The 13,359-nt window shown below is 41.6% G+C and overlaps 1 protein-coding gene across 1 annotated transcript in view; it reads right to left on the bottom strand.

Annotated features, from left to right (window-relative positions):
• KCNU1 (potassium calcium-activated channel subfamily U member 1) overlaps positions 1–13,359 on the bottom strand; it is a 116,029-nt gene that overhangs the window by 85,761 nt on the left and 16,909 nt on the right. The window contains exons 5-7 of the mRNA XM_027530049.1: positions 10,086–10,238; positions 1,999–2,111; positions 1,534–1,608 (exon numbers count right to left, since the gene is read on the bottom strand). Coding sequence (XP_027385850.1) covers positions 1,534–1,608; positions 1,999–2,111; positions 10,086–10,238 — 341 coding nt within the window. The remainder of the gene's footprint in view (positions 1–1,533; positions 1,609–1,998; positions 2,112–10,085; positions 10,239–13,359) is intronic.

Genomic DNA, 13,359 nt, shown 5'->3' with positions numbered 1-13,359 from the left:
ACTTAGCTGCTCACTCATGTTTCTGGTCCACGGTGTCCTAACAGTCACCCTAATAAAGTTGATAGAAATCTGGGATGTTAAATGTGGAAACGGTATTAAGAGCATTTGGCCCAGTCATTTCTGACTGCCAGTGAACAAAAATGACTGTATTATGGAGATTCAAAACCAAATCACAGATTTGGGTTTTATAAGTGGTATTTTTGAATTCTATGTCTATTTTTCAGAAGTGGGGTTTTGAATTCTCTGTCTTTAAACCTTTGCAAATAATTCTGATGTATAATCCCAGTCGTTGAAGGCCAAAGATGTTAAAACCTGATCAGATGTTAAAACCCTGATCAAGCTTCAGGCTGCTCTGAAACTCAAACTACCTTCCCTGTGAAGTAAGACACCAACTTCTTCACTCTCATCTATTTCCAGCAGAAAGGGAACTTGGACATGGGTTTAGATTTTGAAATTTTCATGAGCATGGTGGAATTGTTAAATAAAATGTAGCAGCCAGAGGATACCAGTCTTCACTCTCCTTAAGGACTTGCTTTGTGACATACCCTGCTGAGTCCTTTCCCTCAGATACCTTCTACACTCTTTGTACATGACACATTATTCCTTCTTTCTAACTTTTCAGATACTTATCCTGATATCATTCAAATTACTGAATTTTTGAGGGTTTCCTATGATTCTAGGTTCCTGGTAATGTTAGTCTTAGAGCTGGAAGTGATCCTAGGAATTCATTTGCGTGACATCCTCATTTTACAGGTGATGGACACTTCTCCAAGGCCACTGATTTGGCAAATCAGAGCCAGGTTCTGAACCTAGTCTATTGATTACAATTTACTTCAGAATTAAAGGAAGTTTTCCACTAAAAAAAAAAAATACAAACAAGCTGCATGTTTCTTGTCTCCCATTCCACTTAAGCCCCACTTTTTCTTGTTTTCCGGCATCTTTTATCTCTATATCATTGTGGCTGATTCTGGATTTTCTTTTTTTATTGTATGATCACTTCTCATACTTCTTATATTATCCTATGCATTTTCAGGAAATGCTTATGGTCTAATAAGGGTAACTCTTTCTTTCATCTACCTGATCAATAGCAAACTTTGCCCCATAGGTCAGTCAAATCCCCATTTTTTTTTTCATATTTTTCAGATTAGTTTCTAAGGCTTTCTAAGGTTTGTGGGAACACTTTGATCACAAATAATTCTATTTCATTGTATGATCTACGGTCAAGCCTTACAAGATCTGGGAATATATTAAGAGGAACAGATCTGAGAAGGTGATCTTGTCGTCTCTCTCTCCTGATCATGAAAGACACTGGGGCAAGACCACCGCAACAGAGGCAAAGCCTTTGCCCACCCACTAGGGTAACCTTTCGAACCCCAGTGTTCATAGATAGTATCAAAGGCACCACAGCTGCCTGGGTGCCTGAGAGGCCAGCTCTCACCACAGGGCCACAAGCTTAGTTACGGCTGTGTCTCTGCCGAAATCATAATCTTTAAAGAGTGTCCTCAAAGAATTTGAAGAGGTTCGAAGCCTCACTGATACCAGTAACCGTGGCAGGCTGACTTGTACTCGATGGCGATCAGCATGAGGTGCATCTTTGTGAAGCAGAGCCTGGAGAGAAGACGAGGAGGGGTGAGGTGAGACAGGAGAGCAGAGCACCCACTCACAGTGATGGGGGCCGGGTGCTGTGCTGGGCTCTGCGCCCGGGGGGACACCGCCCCTCAGCAGGGGGAGGGCCTCTCAAACAGGAAATGTTCTCTGAACATTTGGACATTGGCGGAGAGTGAGTCCACCCTGCAGTAACTCACAGCCAGGGAGCCAACTGGGACAGCCATGAACCTGTCCCGCACGGACTGTAACCCCCAGCTCAGGCGGCAGACGCTCCAACTTACTCATCCTTAGGCCTTAGGGGCCTGTCACCAAGCCTACAGCGAGCCCTCTGTGAGCTTTGGGGAAAGAGCGCGTGGCACGAAACCGAGGAGAGGTTTTCCCTTCACTTACTGGCAAGCGTCAGGAAAGGTCATCCCAGCAAAGTCATTGGAGAGACGTTGCGTCAGGATTTTGTTCTTCAGGCCGTTGCAGAAAAGCTGCTGCCAGGGCTCGTGAGGACAGATCTGGAACACACAGCCAGGCCACGGGAGGCAGGGTGACGTGGAGTTCAGGGTCTACTAGCTCAAGCTGTGTGCTCTGCCCAGTACCAAACCAGTGCCCACTGGCATTCAGGTCCCAGGAAGGACATTTGTCGGGACTTCCCAGGTGGTCCAGGAGTTCAAACTTCTCCTTCCAAAGCAGGGGGTGCAGATTTGACCACTGGTCAGGGAGCTAGGATCCCACATGACTTGTAGCCAAAAAAACCAACACATAAACAACAGAAGCAACAGTGTAACAAACTCAGTAAAGATTTTAAAGTAGTCCATATAAAACATTTTTTTTTTTAATGAAAAGAAAGGAGCTTTGTCCTCATGATTAACTGGACAAATGTCAAAGGAAGAACTAAAACTCCATCGTACATCTCAATGACTCTGATAACGAAGAGGAAGCATCATGATTTACTCATGCTTCCTGCTAGAAATGAATTCTTCTTCCAGTTATTTCAGCAGGTAGACTGGTTTTTGAGTCAGGAACAACAAGATAAGAAGGGGAATGTGCACTCTAACTCATCTCTTCCTAGATATGGCTGTTTAAGATTATTAAAAAAAATATTAGTTTCCTAGTCATTGACTAATCATATATCACAAGGATGAAAACATCGATGACTTCTGCTCAGGATCAGAACCCTTCTTGGTTCTAATAAACTCAAAAAGCCATCCCAATGCTTGGACATGACAATGTAAAAATCAAGAACAGCGGCAGGTTTCTAGACAAAGGGGAATGTGATGGAAGGATTTCTCTCTCAGAAAAAGCTAAATGCTGCTCTCTTCTGTGCAAGACCCCCGGGATTCTGTTTTTCTCTCTGTGCATCATCCTCTTCTTCCTCCCCATGCAGCCATGAGAATCACCATCACGCTGCTCTGAGCAGGACAGGCCCCTTAAAGCCCAGAATCTCCCATGAAGCCTGGAATTTCTAGGAACTGTGAAACACTTTGGTGCTGGAGAGTTAAGGCCAGCCCAGAAACATGCCTCAGATGGCCATCTTGTGGTTCAGGAAGAAAAAAAACAAAAAGAAACAGATGAACAAAAAAATTCTGCCCTGCTAAAAAGGACCACTTCTTTCCAGCATACCTCATCTGAGTCCCAAGCTGCAGGCTCTCCTGCATTTTCCCATTTTCTTTTTAAAAAATTACTATTATTACTGGCTTCACTGGGTCTTCACTGTGGTGCCCGAGCTCTCTCTAGTGGGTGCATGAGGGTCTCTACTTTTAGTGCACAGGCACAGCATTGGGGGTCTTAGTTCCCTGACCAGGGACTGAACCCACATCCACTGCATTGGAAGATGGATTCTTAACCACTGGACCACCAGGAAGTCCCCTCCCACTCTCTTAAAATCCTTAATTGAGGAAGGCTCACCTCCTTGGGCAGTTCAGGCCGTGATTTAAGTCCTCATTGACTATAGAACCTGGCTTAGTGCTGCCAACCCAAAGGTTCCAGCTTATGCAATAAAGTAAAACTCTGATGGCTTGGCAGGTACAGAATCTGCCTGCAGTGCAGGAGACATGAGATGCGGGTTTGATCCCTGGGTCAGGAATATCTCCTGGAGGAAGAAAGGGCAACCCACTCCAGTATTCTTGCCTGGAAAATCCCATGGACAGAAGAGGCTGGTGGGCTACAGTCCATAGGGTCACAAAGAGTTGGACACAACTGAGCACATGGCTCAAAAAATAACCATAGACATGAGGATTTCTTGTATCATTTTTTTTTTAATCAGAAAAAGAAACAGGAAGACAAGACAGATTTGGGATTTAGATAGTAGACTCAGGGAGTTCAAGTAAGTCAGTTGGATTAAATCTAATCCAAGTTTAAGTTTAAGGCAATGCTCTGTGCTTAGAACCAACCAGAAATGCTGCTCAGACTTCAATTTCTCACCATATATTCAATATAGATCAGTAGAGTCAGAATATGTGGCACTGACCCAAGGCTTTCTAATCTGACTGCTCAGAAGTTTTACAAATATTAACTCAATACCTGGGAAAAATCAGGTCACAAGTAGAATGCGTGCTAAGTTGCTTCAGTCATGCCCAAGTCTTTGCAACCCCATGGACTTGCAGCCCTCCAGGCTCTTCTGTCCATGGGATTCTCCAGGCAAAAATACTGGAGTGGGTTGCCATTCCCTTCTTGTCGTGATCTTCCCAACCCAGGGATCGAACCCGCGTCTTTTATGTCTCCTGCATTGCAGATGGATTCTTCACCACTAGCGCCACCTGGGAAGCCTACGATTAGATTGAAGTGAAGTGAAGTCGCTCAGTCGTGTCCGACTCTTTGGGACCCTGTGGACTGTAGCCCACCAGGCTCTTCCATCCATGGGATTCTCCAGGCAAGAATACTGGAGTGGGTTGCCATTTCCTTCTCCAGGAGATCTTCTCAACCCAGGGATCAAACCCAGGTCTCCTGCATTGCAGGCAGACGCTTTAACCTCTGAGCCACCAGGGATTAGCAAGTCTTATTTTACAGATGCAGAAACTGTCAGAGAAAGTTTAAATGCCTTATCTGAGCAAAGTAGTCCCTAAGACAGTGGCATCCTGACCATTAAATCTAAGTTAATAGGTTTAATTAATTTAAGTTAATTAATTGAATTAATTTTAGTTAATTAAGCTAATTAATTACAGAATCTAAAGCACCAGAGCAGAGTACAACATGAGAAAATTTTGCCCTGACTCTGACCAGTTTAGAATTCCTGAAAGGGGGTTTCAGACTTCAACTCCCTGATCAACAGATGATCATGACCCCAAGTCTCTCTTAATTCCTAGCTTCCAGAAGCCACTGTATGAATACTGACAGGTGCCCATCATCACTGAGGAGGTTCCAACTTAGACAAACAGTAGGAAAAACCAACAACAAACAAGGACAGAAAACAAAGCCACAACAGGGCAGGCTGTACATCTGTACCGTCTGTATTTCCACGAAGGAGACAAAGTCGTCATGTAGAGTTCTCACTCTCGTTTCTCCAGACACGGAGAGTAAAATCACAGTCATCACAACAGATACTGAGTTAACTCTCGCTTTTCTAAACTTATAATGCACAGGCGGAGACAATGTCCTCCCCAGCCACTTTCTGGGTCACACACAGTGACCGCTAAGTGAACGTTAAAGTTTGTTCGCTGTAGCATCACCAAGGCTCACGCTGACTGCCTGACGGCCGGTTCTACTTCTCTGTATATGCATGTGTTACCCGTCAAGTCGCTTCAGTCATGTCAGACTCTTTGCGACCTTTTGGACTGTAGCCCACCAGGCTCCTCTGTCAATGGGATTCTCCAGGCAAGAACACTGGGATGGGTACCATGCCCTCTTCCAGGGGATCTTCCCATGCGGGGATCAAACCCGCATCTCTTTCGTCTCCTGCATTGGCAGGCGGGTTCTTTACCACTAGCGCCATCTGGGAAGCCTCATCTCCTTATATTCACAGAAGGAATTCTGTGGTTGCCAGTGAGCATTTTGCTGGCCAGACTATCATTTGAATCTTTCAATTCTTTTGCTTTTTCTTTACAGTATTGGAGAAGGGACCAGAAAAGGAATGCCAGTTTTTTAAACATTTATTTGAAAAAAGGAAATAAAGTGCAAAGAGAAGTCATAAAGAAAATTGAGCATAAGAAAAGTCAAATGTGGATGCATAATTAGATGGAGAGAAAGGTCACTTTCTGGAGAAACTTTGAGTTTTCCAGACCCAGCTGAGCGTTAAGAATATCTTTCCTGGAAGTGCTTCATGGGGATGGCATTTGGAAGGCCATGCTATGTGCTATCATATTTCATCCTGGTGGTCCATTGAGCCACTTAATTTGTCTCAAGCAAAGGTATCAACAGACCTGATGTAGGAGACTGGGAGTAGATATCCAACAGCCAGAGGCACATGGCACAGTAGTAAGACTGTAAGTCAGACAATTTTCTGTCTGTTACTCATTAACTTATTATACAGTCAATTAGTTAGCTTCCACAACTGGGATACTCCCTTGAAATACTAAGAGAAACATCAGGTCAGTTCAGTTCAGTCACTTAGCCCTGTCCAACTCTTTGCGACCCTTTGGACTGCAGCACGCCAGGCCTCGCTGTCCATCACCAGCTCCCAGAGCTCAACCTTATGTCCATTGAGTCGGTGATGCCATCCAACCATCTCATCCTCTGTCATACCTGTCTCCTCCTGCCTTCAATCTTTCCCAGAATCATGTCTTTTCCAATGAGTCAGTTCTTTGCATCAGGTGGCCAAAGTATTGAGGCTCCAGCTTCATCATCAGTCCTTCCAATGAACATTCAGGATTGCTTTCCTTTAGGATTGATTGGTTGGATCTCCTTGCAGTTCAAGGGGCTCTCAAGGGTCTTCTCCAGCACCACAGCTCAAAAGCATCAATTATTTGGCACTCAGTTTTCTTTAGGCTCCAACTCTCACATCCACACATGACCACTGGAAAAACTATAGCTTTGACTAGATGGACCTCTGATGGGCAAAGTAATGTCTCTGCCTTTTAATATGTTGTCTAGGTTGGTCATATCTTTCTTCCAAGGAGCAAGTGTCTTTTAATTTCATGGCTGCAGTCACCATCTGCAGTCATTTTGGAGCCCAAGAAAAGAAAGTCTGTCACTGTTTCCACTGTTTCCCCATCTATTGGCTATGAAGTGATGGGATCGGATACTATGATCTTCATTTTCTGAATGTAGAGTTTTAAAGAAGCTTTTTCAGTCTTCTCTTTCACCTCATCAAGAGGCTCTTTAGTTCCTCTTCACTTTCTGCCATAAGGGTGGTATCATCTGCACATCTGAGGTTATTGATATTTCTCCTGACAATCTTGATTCCAGCTTGTGCTTCATCCAGCCTGCCATTTCCCATGGTGTACTCTGCATATAAGTTAAATAAGCAGGGGGTCAACATAGAGCCTTGATGTACTCCTTTCCCAATTTGAAACAAGTCTGTTGTTCCATGTCCAGTTCTAACTGTTGCTTCCTGACCTGCGTACAGATTTCTCAAGAGGCAGGTCAGGTGGTCTGGTATTCCCATCTCTTTCAGAATTTTCCACAATTTCTTGTGATCCACACAGTCAAAGGCTTTGGTGTAGTCAATAAAACAAAAGTTGATGTTTTTCTGGAATTCTCTTGCTTTTTTGATGATCTAATGGACGTTGGCAATTTGATCTCTGGTTCCTCTGCCTTTTCTAAATCCAGCTTGAACATCTGGAAGTTCTTGGTTCATGTACTATTGAAGCCTATCTTGGAGAATTTTGAGCATTACTTTGCTAGCATGTGAGATGAGTGCAATTGTGCAGTAGTTTGAACATTCTTTGGCATTGCCTTTCTTTGGGATTGGAATGAAAACTGACATTTTCCAGTCCTGTGGCCATGGCTGAGTTTTCCAAATTTGCTGGTATATTGAGTGCAGCACTTTCACAACATTATCTTTTAGGATTTGAAATAGCTCAGCTGGAATTCCATCACCTTCACTAGCTTTGTTCATTGTGATGCTGCCTAAGGTTCACCTGACTTCACATTCTAGGATGTCTGGCTCTAGGTGAGTGATCACACCATGATGGTTATCTGGGTCATGGGGATCTTTTTTGAATAGTTCTCCACGTATTCTTGCCCCCTCTTCTTAATATCTTTTGCTTCTGTGAGGTCCATACTTTTTTCTGTCCTTTATTGTGCCCATCTTTGCATAAAATATTCCTTTAGTATCTCTAATTTTTTAAAGAGATCTCTAGTCTTGTCCATTCTATTGTTTTCCTCTATTTCTTTCCACTGATCACTGAGGAAGGCTTTCTTATCTCTCCTTGCTATTCTTTGGAACTCTGCATTCAGATGGGTTTATCTTTCCTTTTCTCCTTTGCCTTTCACTTCTCTTCTTTGCCCAGGTGTTTGTAAGGTCTCCTCAGACACTCATTTTGCCTTTTTGCATTTGTTTTTAATGGGGGTGGTCTTGATCACTGCCTCTTGTACAGTGTCATGAACCTCCGTTCATAGTTCTTCAGGCACTCTGTCTATCAGATCTAATCCATTGAGTCTATTTGTCACTTCCATTGTATAATCATAAGGGATTTGATTTAGGTCATGCCTAAATGGTCTAGTGGGTTTCCATAGTTTCTTCAATTTATGTCTGAATTTTGCAATAAGGAGTTCATGATCTGAGCCACAGTCAGCTCCTAGTCTTGTTTTTGCTGACTGTATAGGGCTTCTCCATCTTTGGCTACAAAGAATATTATCAATCTGATTTCAGTATTGACCATCTGGAGATGTCCATGTGTAGAGTCTTCTCTTGTGTTGTTGGAAGAGGGTGTTTGCTATGACCAGTGCGATCTCTTGACAAAACTCTGTTAGCTTTTGCTTCATTTTGTACTCCAAGGCCAAACTTGCCTATTACTCCAGGTGTCTCTTGACTTCCTACTTTTGTATTCCAGTCCCCTATGATGAACAGGGCATCTTTTTTGGGTTTTAGTTATAGAAGATCTTGTAGGTCTTCATAGAACTGTTCAACTTCAGCTTTTTCAGCACTAGTGGTTGGGGCATAGAGTTGGGTTACTGTGATACTGAATGGTTTGCTTCGGAAATGAACAGAGATAATTCTGTCATTTTTGAGATTGCACCTAAGTACTGCCTTTTGGAGTCTTTTGTTGACTATGAGGTCTACTCTATTTCTTCTAAGGAATTCTTGCCCATGGTAGTACATGTTATGGTAATCTGAATTAAATTTGCCCATTCCTGTCCATTTTAGTTCACTGATTCCTAAAATGTTGATGTTCACACTTGCCATCTCCTGTTTGACCACTTCCAATTTATCTCAGGTTCCTATTCAATATTGTTCTTTACAGCATCGGATTTTACTTCCATCACCAGTCACATCCACAACTGGGCATTGTTTTCACTTTGGCTCCATCTCTTCATTCTTTCTGGAGTTATTTCTCCACTCTCTTCCAGTAGCATATTGGGCACCAATCTACCTGGGAAGTTTATCTTTCAGTGTCAGTCATTTTGCCTTTTCATACTGTTCATGGGGTTCTCAAGGCAAGAATACTGAAGTGGTTTGCCATTCCCTTCTCCAGTGGACCATGTTTGGTCAGAACTCTCCACCATGACCTGTCCATCTTGGGTGGCCCTACATGGCATGGCTCATAGTTTCACTGAATTAGACAAGGCTGTGGTCCATGTGATCAGTTTGTTTAGTTTTCTGTGACTAAAACATCATGTATTTAAAATGTATGACACACAGTATACATTCAACACGTGGCTACTCTTATTATTACTGCATAGAATGCCCCAAAGTAATCTGCAAAATTAAATTTTAATGATTATTTGTATAATTATTTCTCGATGAAAATAATTATTTATTATTGTCCATTACTTTGTATTTAACTTATATGTTAATATATGAAATCTCCACTAATAAGTTTTATTTTCTATTTCTACCTTCAGTAACTCAAAGTGCTTCTACATTTATGAATACATTTAGTTTCATAACATCATGGAGTGCAAGGAGGAAGCAGAGTTATGGTTTTTATTTCGCAAGTAAATATTTTTAGGTAAGAGCTTCCCCAGTGGCTCAGCAGCAAAGAATCCATCTGTCGATGCAGGAGACGCAGGTTTGATCCCTGGGTCAGGAAGATCCCCTGGGTAAGGAAATGGCAACCCACTCCAGGATTCTTGTCTGGAGAGTCCCATGGACAGAGGGGCCTGGTGGCTACAGTCCATGGGGTGGCAAAAAAAGAGTCAGACATGACATAGTGACTAAGCAACAATAATAATTCTTGGGAAAGACTCAGGTAAACAACTTCTTTAAGGTCAGTGTGGTGCCTGGGACTTCAATCCACATCTCTCAATCCCTTCTCAGCTTAAGTAGAAGCCAAATCTCACTTCTCAGGGCCTTCTTGCTTTCCTCAATTTTTATTTTCTATATCTGATCTTACATTTAGGAGGACATGGGGACAGAGCCAAGATTCAACATCAGTTTACAAGGTTACCTTCTTGTTTTGCTCAACAAATAGAGACGTCAGGAAGGTACACAAGCCTGGCACCAAGCAGCCCTGGGCGATGAATCCAAGCTTTAGTTCAGCAAAGCAGATGATGTTGTCGCCAGCGTTCCAGTTCCAGCTGGGGATCTTTGGCAGAAAGGCCTGTTTCAGGGTAGAAAGTAAAAGAAACAGTCTCATGGACACAGAAAACAAGCTAGTAACAAGCTAGTGGCTATCAGTGGGTAAAGGGAGGGAATGACAAGACAGGGGCAGGGAATTCTCTTAACACCAACTGCTACGTATAAAGTAGATAAGCAAGGATATGCTGTATGGCAGAGTGAAATATAGCCATTATTCTGAAATAACTTTAAATGGAGTATAATCTATAAAAATTTTGAATTACTACATCATTTTACAACATATACAAATATTGAATACTGTACACCAGAAACCAAAATGACATTTTACATTAACTGTTCTTCAACAAAACAAAGTATTGCTGTCTATTTCTCCCTTTAGATTTCTTCACATTTGCTTTATAAATTTAGGTCCTCCTATGTTGGTGTCATAAATAATTATAAAAGTTATATCTTCTTGCTGGATTGACTCCTTTATCATATGTAATGCTCTTCTTTTAATCTGATTAAAGTCTTTGTTTTAAAGTCTATCTTGTCTGATACAGGTACAGCTTCTTCAGATTTATTTTGTTCTCCATCAGCACGTAAAGTATTTTTCCATCCCCTCATTTTCAGTCTTGTGTGTGTCCTTATTTCTCCTTTTCATTAGTTTTTTTTCCTGAGGTTTAATCTTATTCTTTTCTTTGAAACATAGTCCTCTGTTTCTTCCTTTTATTTGACTCTCTGTGTCGGTTTCTATGCATCAGATAAAATAGCCATCTCTCCTAGTCCTGAATGAGTGGACTTGTGCAGTAGATGAATCTCATTGTTCAACCCTGCCCTAGCCCTTGGCTGTCTCTTAAACCTTTGTCACTGTCCAACCTGACTACTTATTTTAGTGGCTCTCAATATTTAAGGCTGTGTCAAGATCTGTTGGTGACCCGAACGGAAGGATCTGAGTCAGCATCTAAATTCAGGATGAGCAGATTCCAGACCATCAGGCAGCTTTTAAAGTATATAAACATAACTCTTGCCAAATTGACATTTTTATATGGTTAATAATCTTAATGAGATTCCCAATTTCACCTACAACTGGCAAAAACCTTTTGTGTGTAGACCCACTAGAAAATAGTAAGTTCATATATTACTTGGAGGAACTAAGGTTCATCTAGGTCTGTAGACCAAAATAGGAGGAGACTGAACAGGCTATAATGTTGCAATACCTTGTTATGGGACTGAAGTATCTGTATGATGATCCTGGTGTTAGGGTAATAGTTCTTGATAGAGAGCACCCTACATAAACAACAAATATTTTCATTAGTGATGTGCCATGTCTAACATCTTTGTAATATAATTCAATTCAAAGTTAAACTGATGTGTGCATAAGTACAGGAAAAGCACATATTACAAAGTTCTTTGTTATGATCTTTAATAGCATACATGTGGAAGAATACTATGATTTTAGTGACTTAGCAAATTATATCTATGGTAAGGCCAGCTCTTGGTATTAATAGCTGTGGTCATCTGGGACCAGTTCTTGAGGAGGAATTTTCATACATTGTAGCTTTCAAACTCAAACACATTAATTAAAAAAAAAATAGGGACTGAATTGCTGTCTATTATTGAAGTAGCTCATAGACTGTCTAACACAACTTTCTCAAAATAACTTTTACAAAATAAGAAACTAAGATCCTTCTCATATTTACTGCATAGCTGTTTCTTGCTTTTTGTAGAGTAACCTTCAGCTATATACATTTATTTTGCTCTGAGCGCCAACAGGTTGTCTGGATTAGGTTCAATGGCATTGCATTTAAATCTGTTACCACAAATTAAGCTCTTGCTCATGGATAGTTCAGTTCAGGATGGTAACACTACCCATAGCCATCTTGAAAATACAGCCAAAAGTCAAAAGTGCACCATACTGAACCACACACAACCTTTCACTAAGACTCCTAGAAAAAAAAACCCAGTAAATAAAGTCTCTGAATAAGGTTCACAAATCACACGTGCTATCTTTATTTTTGAGATGACGTTAGTGAGAAAGGCGCTATCTGAACAGTTTATCAGTTATCTGTATGTTTGCTTTTTAAATTTACACAGCTGTTATTCATATAAAACTACAGGAAAGTAAGTGGAAAAGCACATCAACATACAGGAAACTGTATTTTGACTTCCTTTTTTCATACATCTGCTGTCTCTGGGGGCAAAAAATAAGGCAGAAACCTGGAATATGATGAATCCTCTGTGCTATGATAGATGACACCTGTTTAGTCCTATGTACTGGGCTTTATTTTAAAGGAGAGAAAATAAAGACCAGAATCTGAGCATATAAGACACAGCACCGGCTTCTTACCTCATAATGTTTGAAGAGTCTTCAGCATGTGAATCACTGCATAGGGGGTTGGCTATGATCAGGCACGCTTCTGCAGAGTCCACCTATTCTTCAAGATGAAACGGCAGTCACCTTGTTAATTGCATGGGCCATGCTTGCCTGTTCCCGTTTGGGCTTTTCTTAGGGTTCTGTTACCTGGTGCATGCTCAGTCACCCAGTTGTGTCTTGACTCTTTGCAACCCCGTGGATGGTAGCCCTCAAGGCTCCTCTGTCCATGGAACTTCCCAGGCCAGAATAGTGGAGTAGGTGGCCCTGGAGTAGAAGATCCCTACTCCAGGGATCTTCCCGAACCCGGAACTGAACTTGCGTATCGCATATCTCCTGCATAGCAGGTAGATTCTTTATCACTGAGCCACCTTGACAGCCCATGGTTTTTTCATAGAATTCCAATGAGAGAGAAAGCGCACTCCAGAAGGACTGGTGATAAGGATACCTGAGAGAGGCACCTTAGATGGATCAGGGTCCCTGACACAGATGCAGATTGCTTTAAAATGGGAATAGTGCATAGTGATATTTTTCCTATCATCCAAAAACATCAATTTATGAGCAGTGATGAGCAATAAGACCTTTTAAGCAATTGCATGAGCAATAAGACCTTTTAAGCAATTGCCTTTCAGTTTAGCAAAAAAAAAAAATAAATAAATACTGAAGAGGTTCTTATCCCAAGTTGCAGGAAGGAGAAAGATTATTTTGCCTGTGTCAGTTTTTGCTTCACTTCTTTGTGTTGACTCTGTAAATCTCTGCTTTAAAAACTGAAGCTTTTGGTATATATGAT

The sequence above is a fragment of the Bos indicus x Bos taurus genome, chromosome 27 (genome assembly GCF_003369695.1).
Source record: "Bos indicus x Bos taurus breed Angus x Brahman F1 hybrid chromosome 27, Bos_hybrid_MaternalHap_v2.0, whole genome shotgun sequence".
Lineage (NCBI taxonomy): Eukaryota > Metazoa > Chordata > Mammalia > Artiodactyla > Bovidae > Bos > Bos indicus x Bos taurus.
The sequence above is the reverse complement of the archived record's forward strand: the minus strand, read 5'-3'. Positions and strand labels throughout refer to the sequence as shown.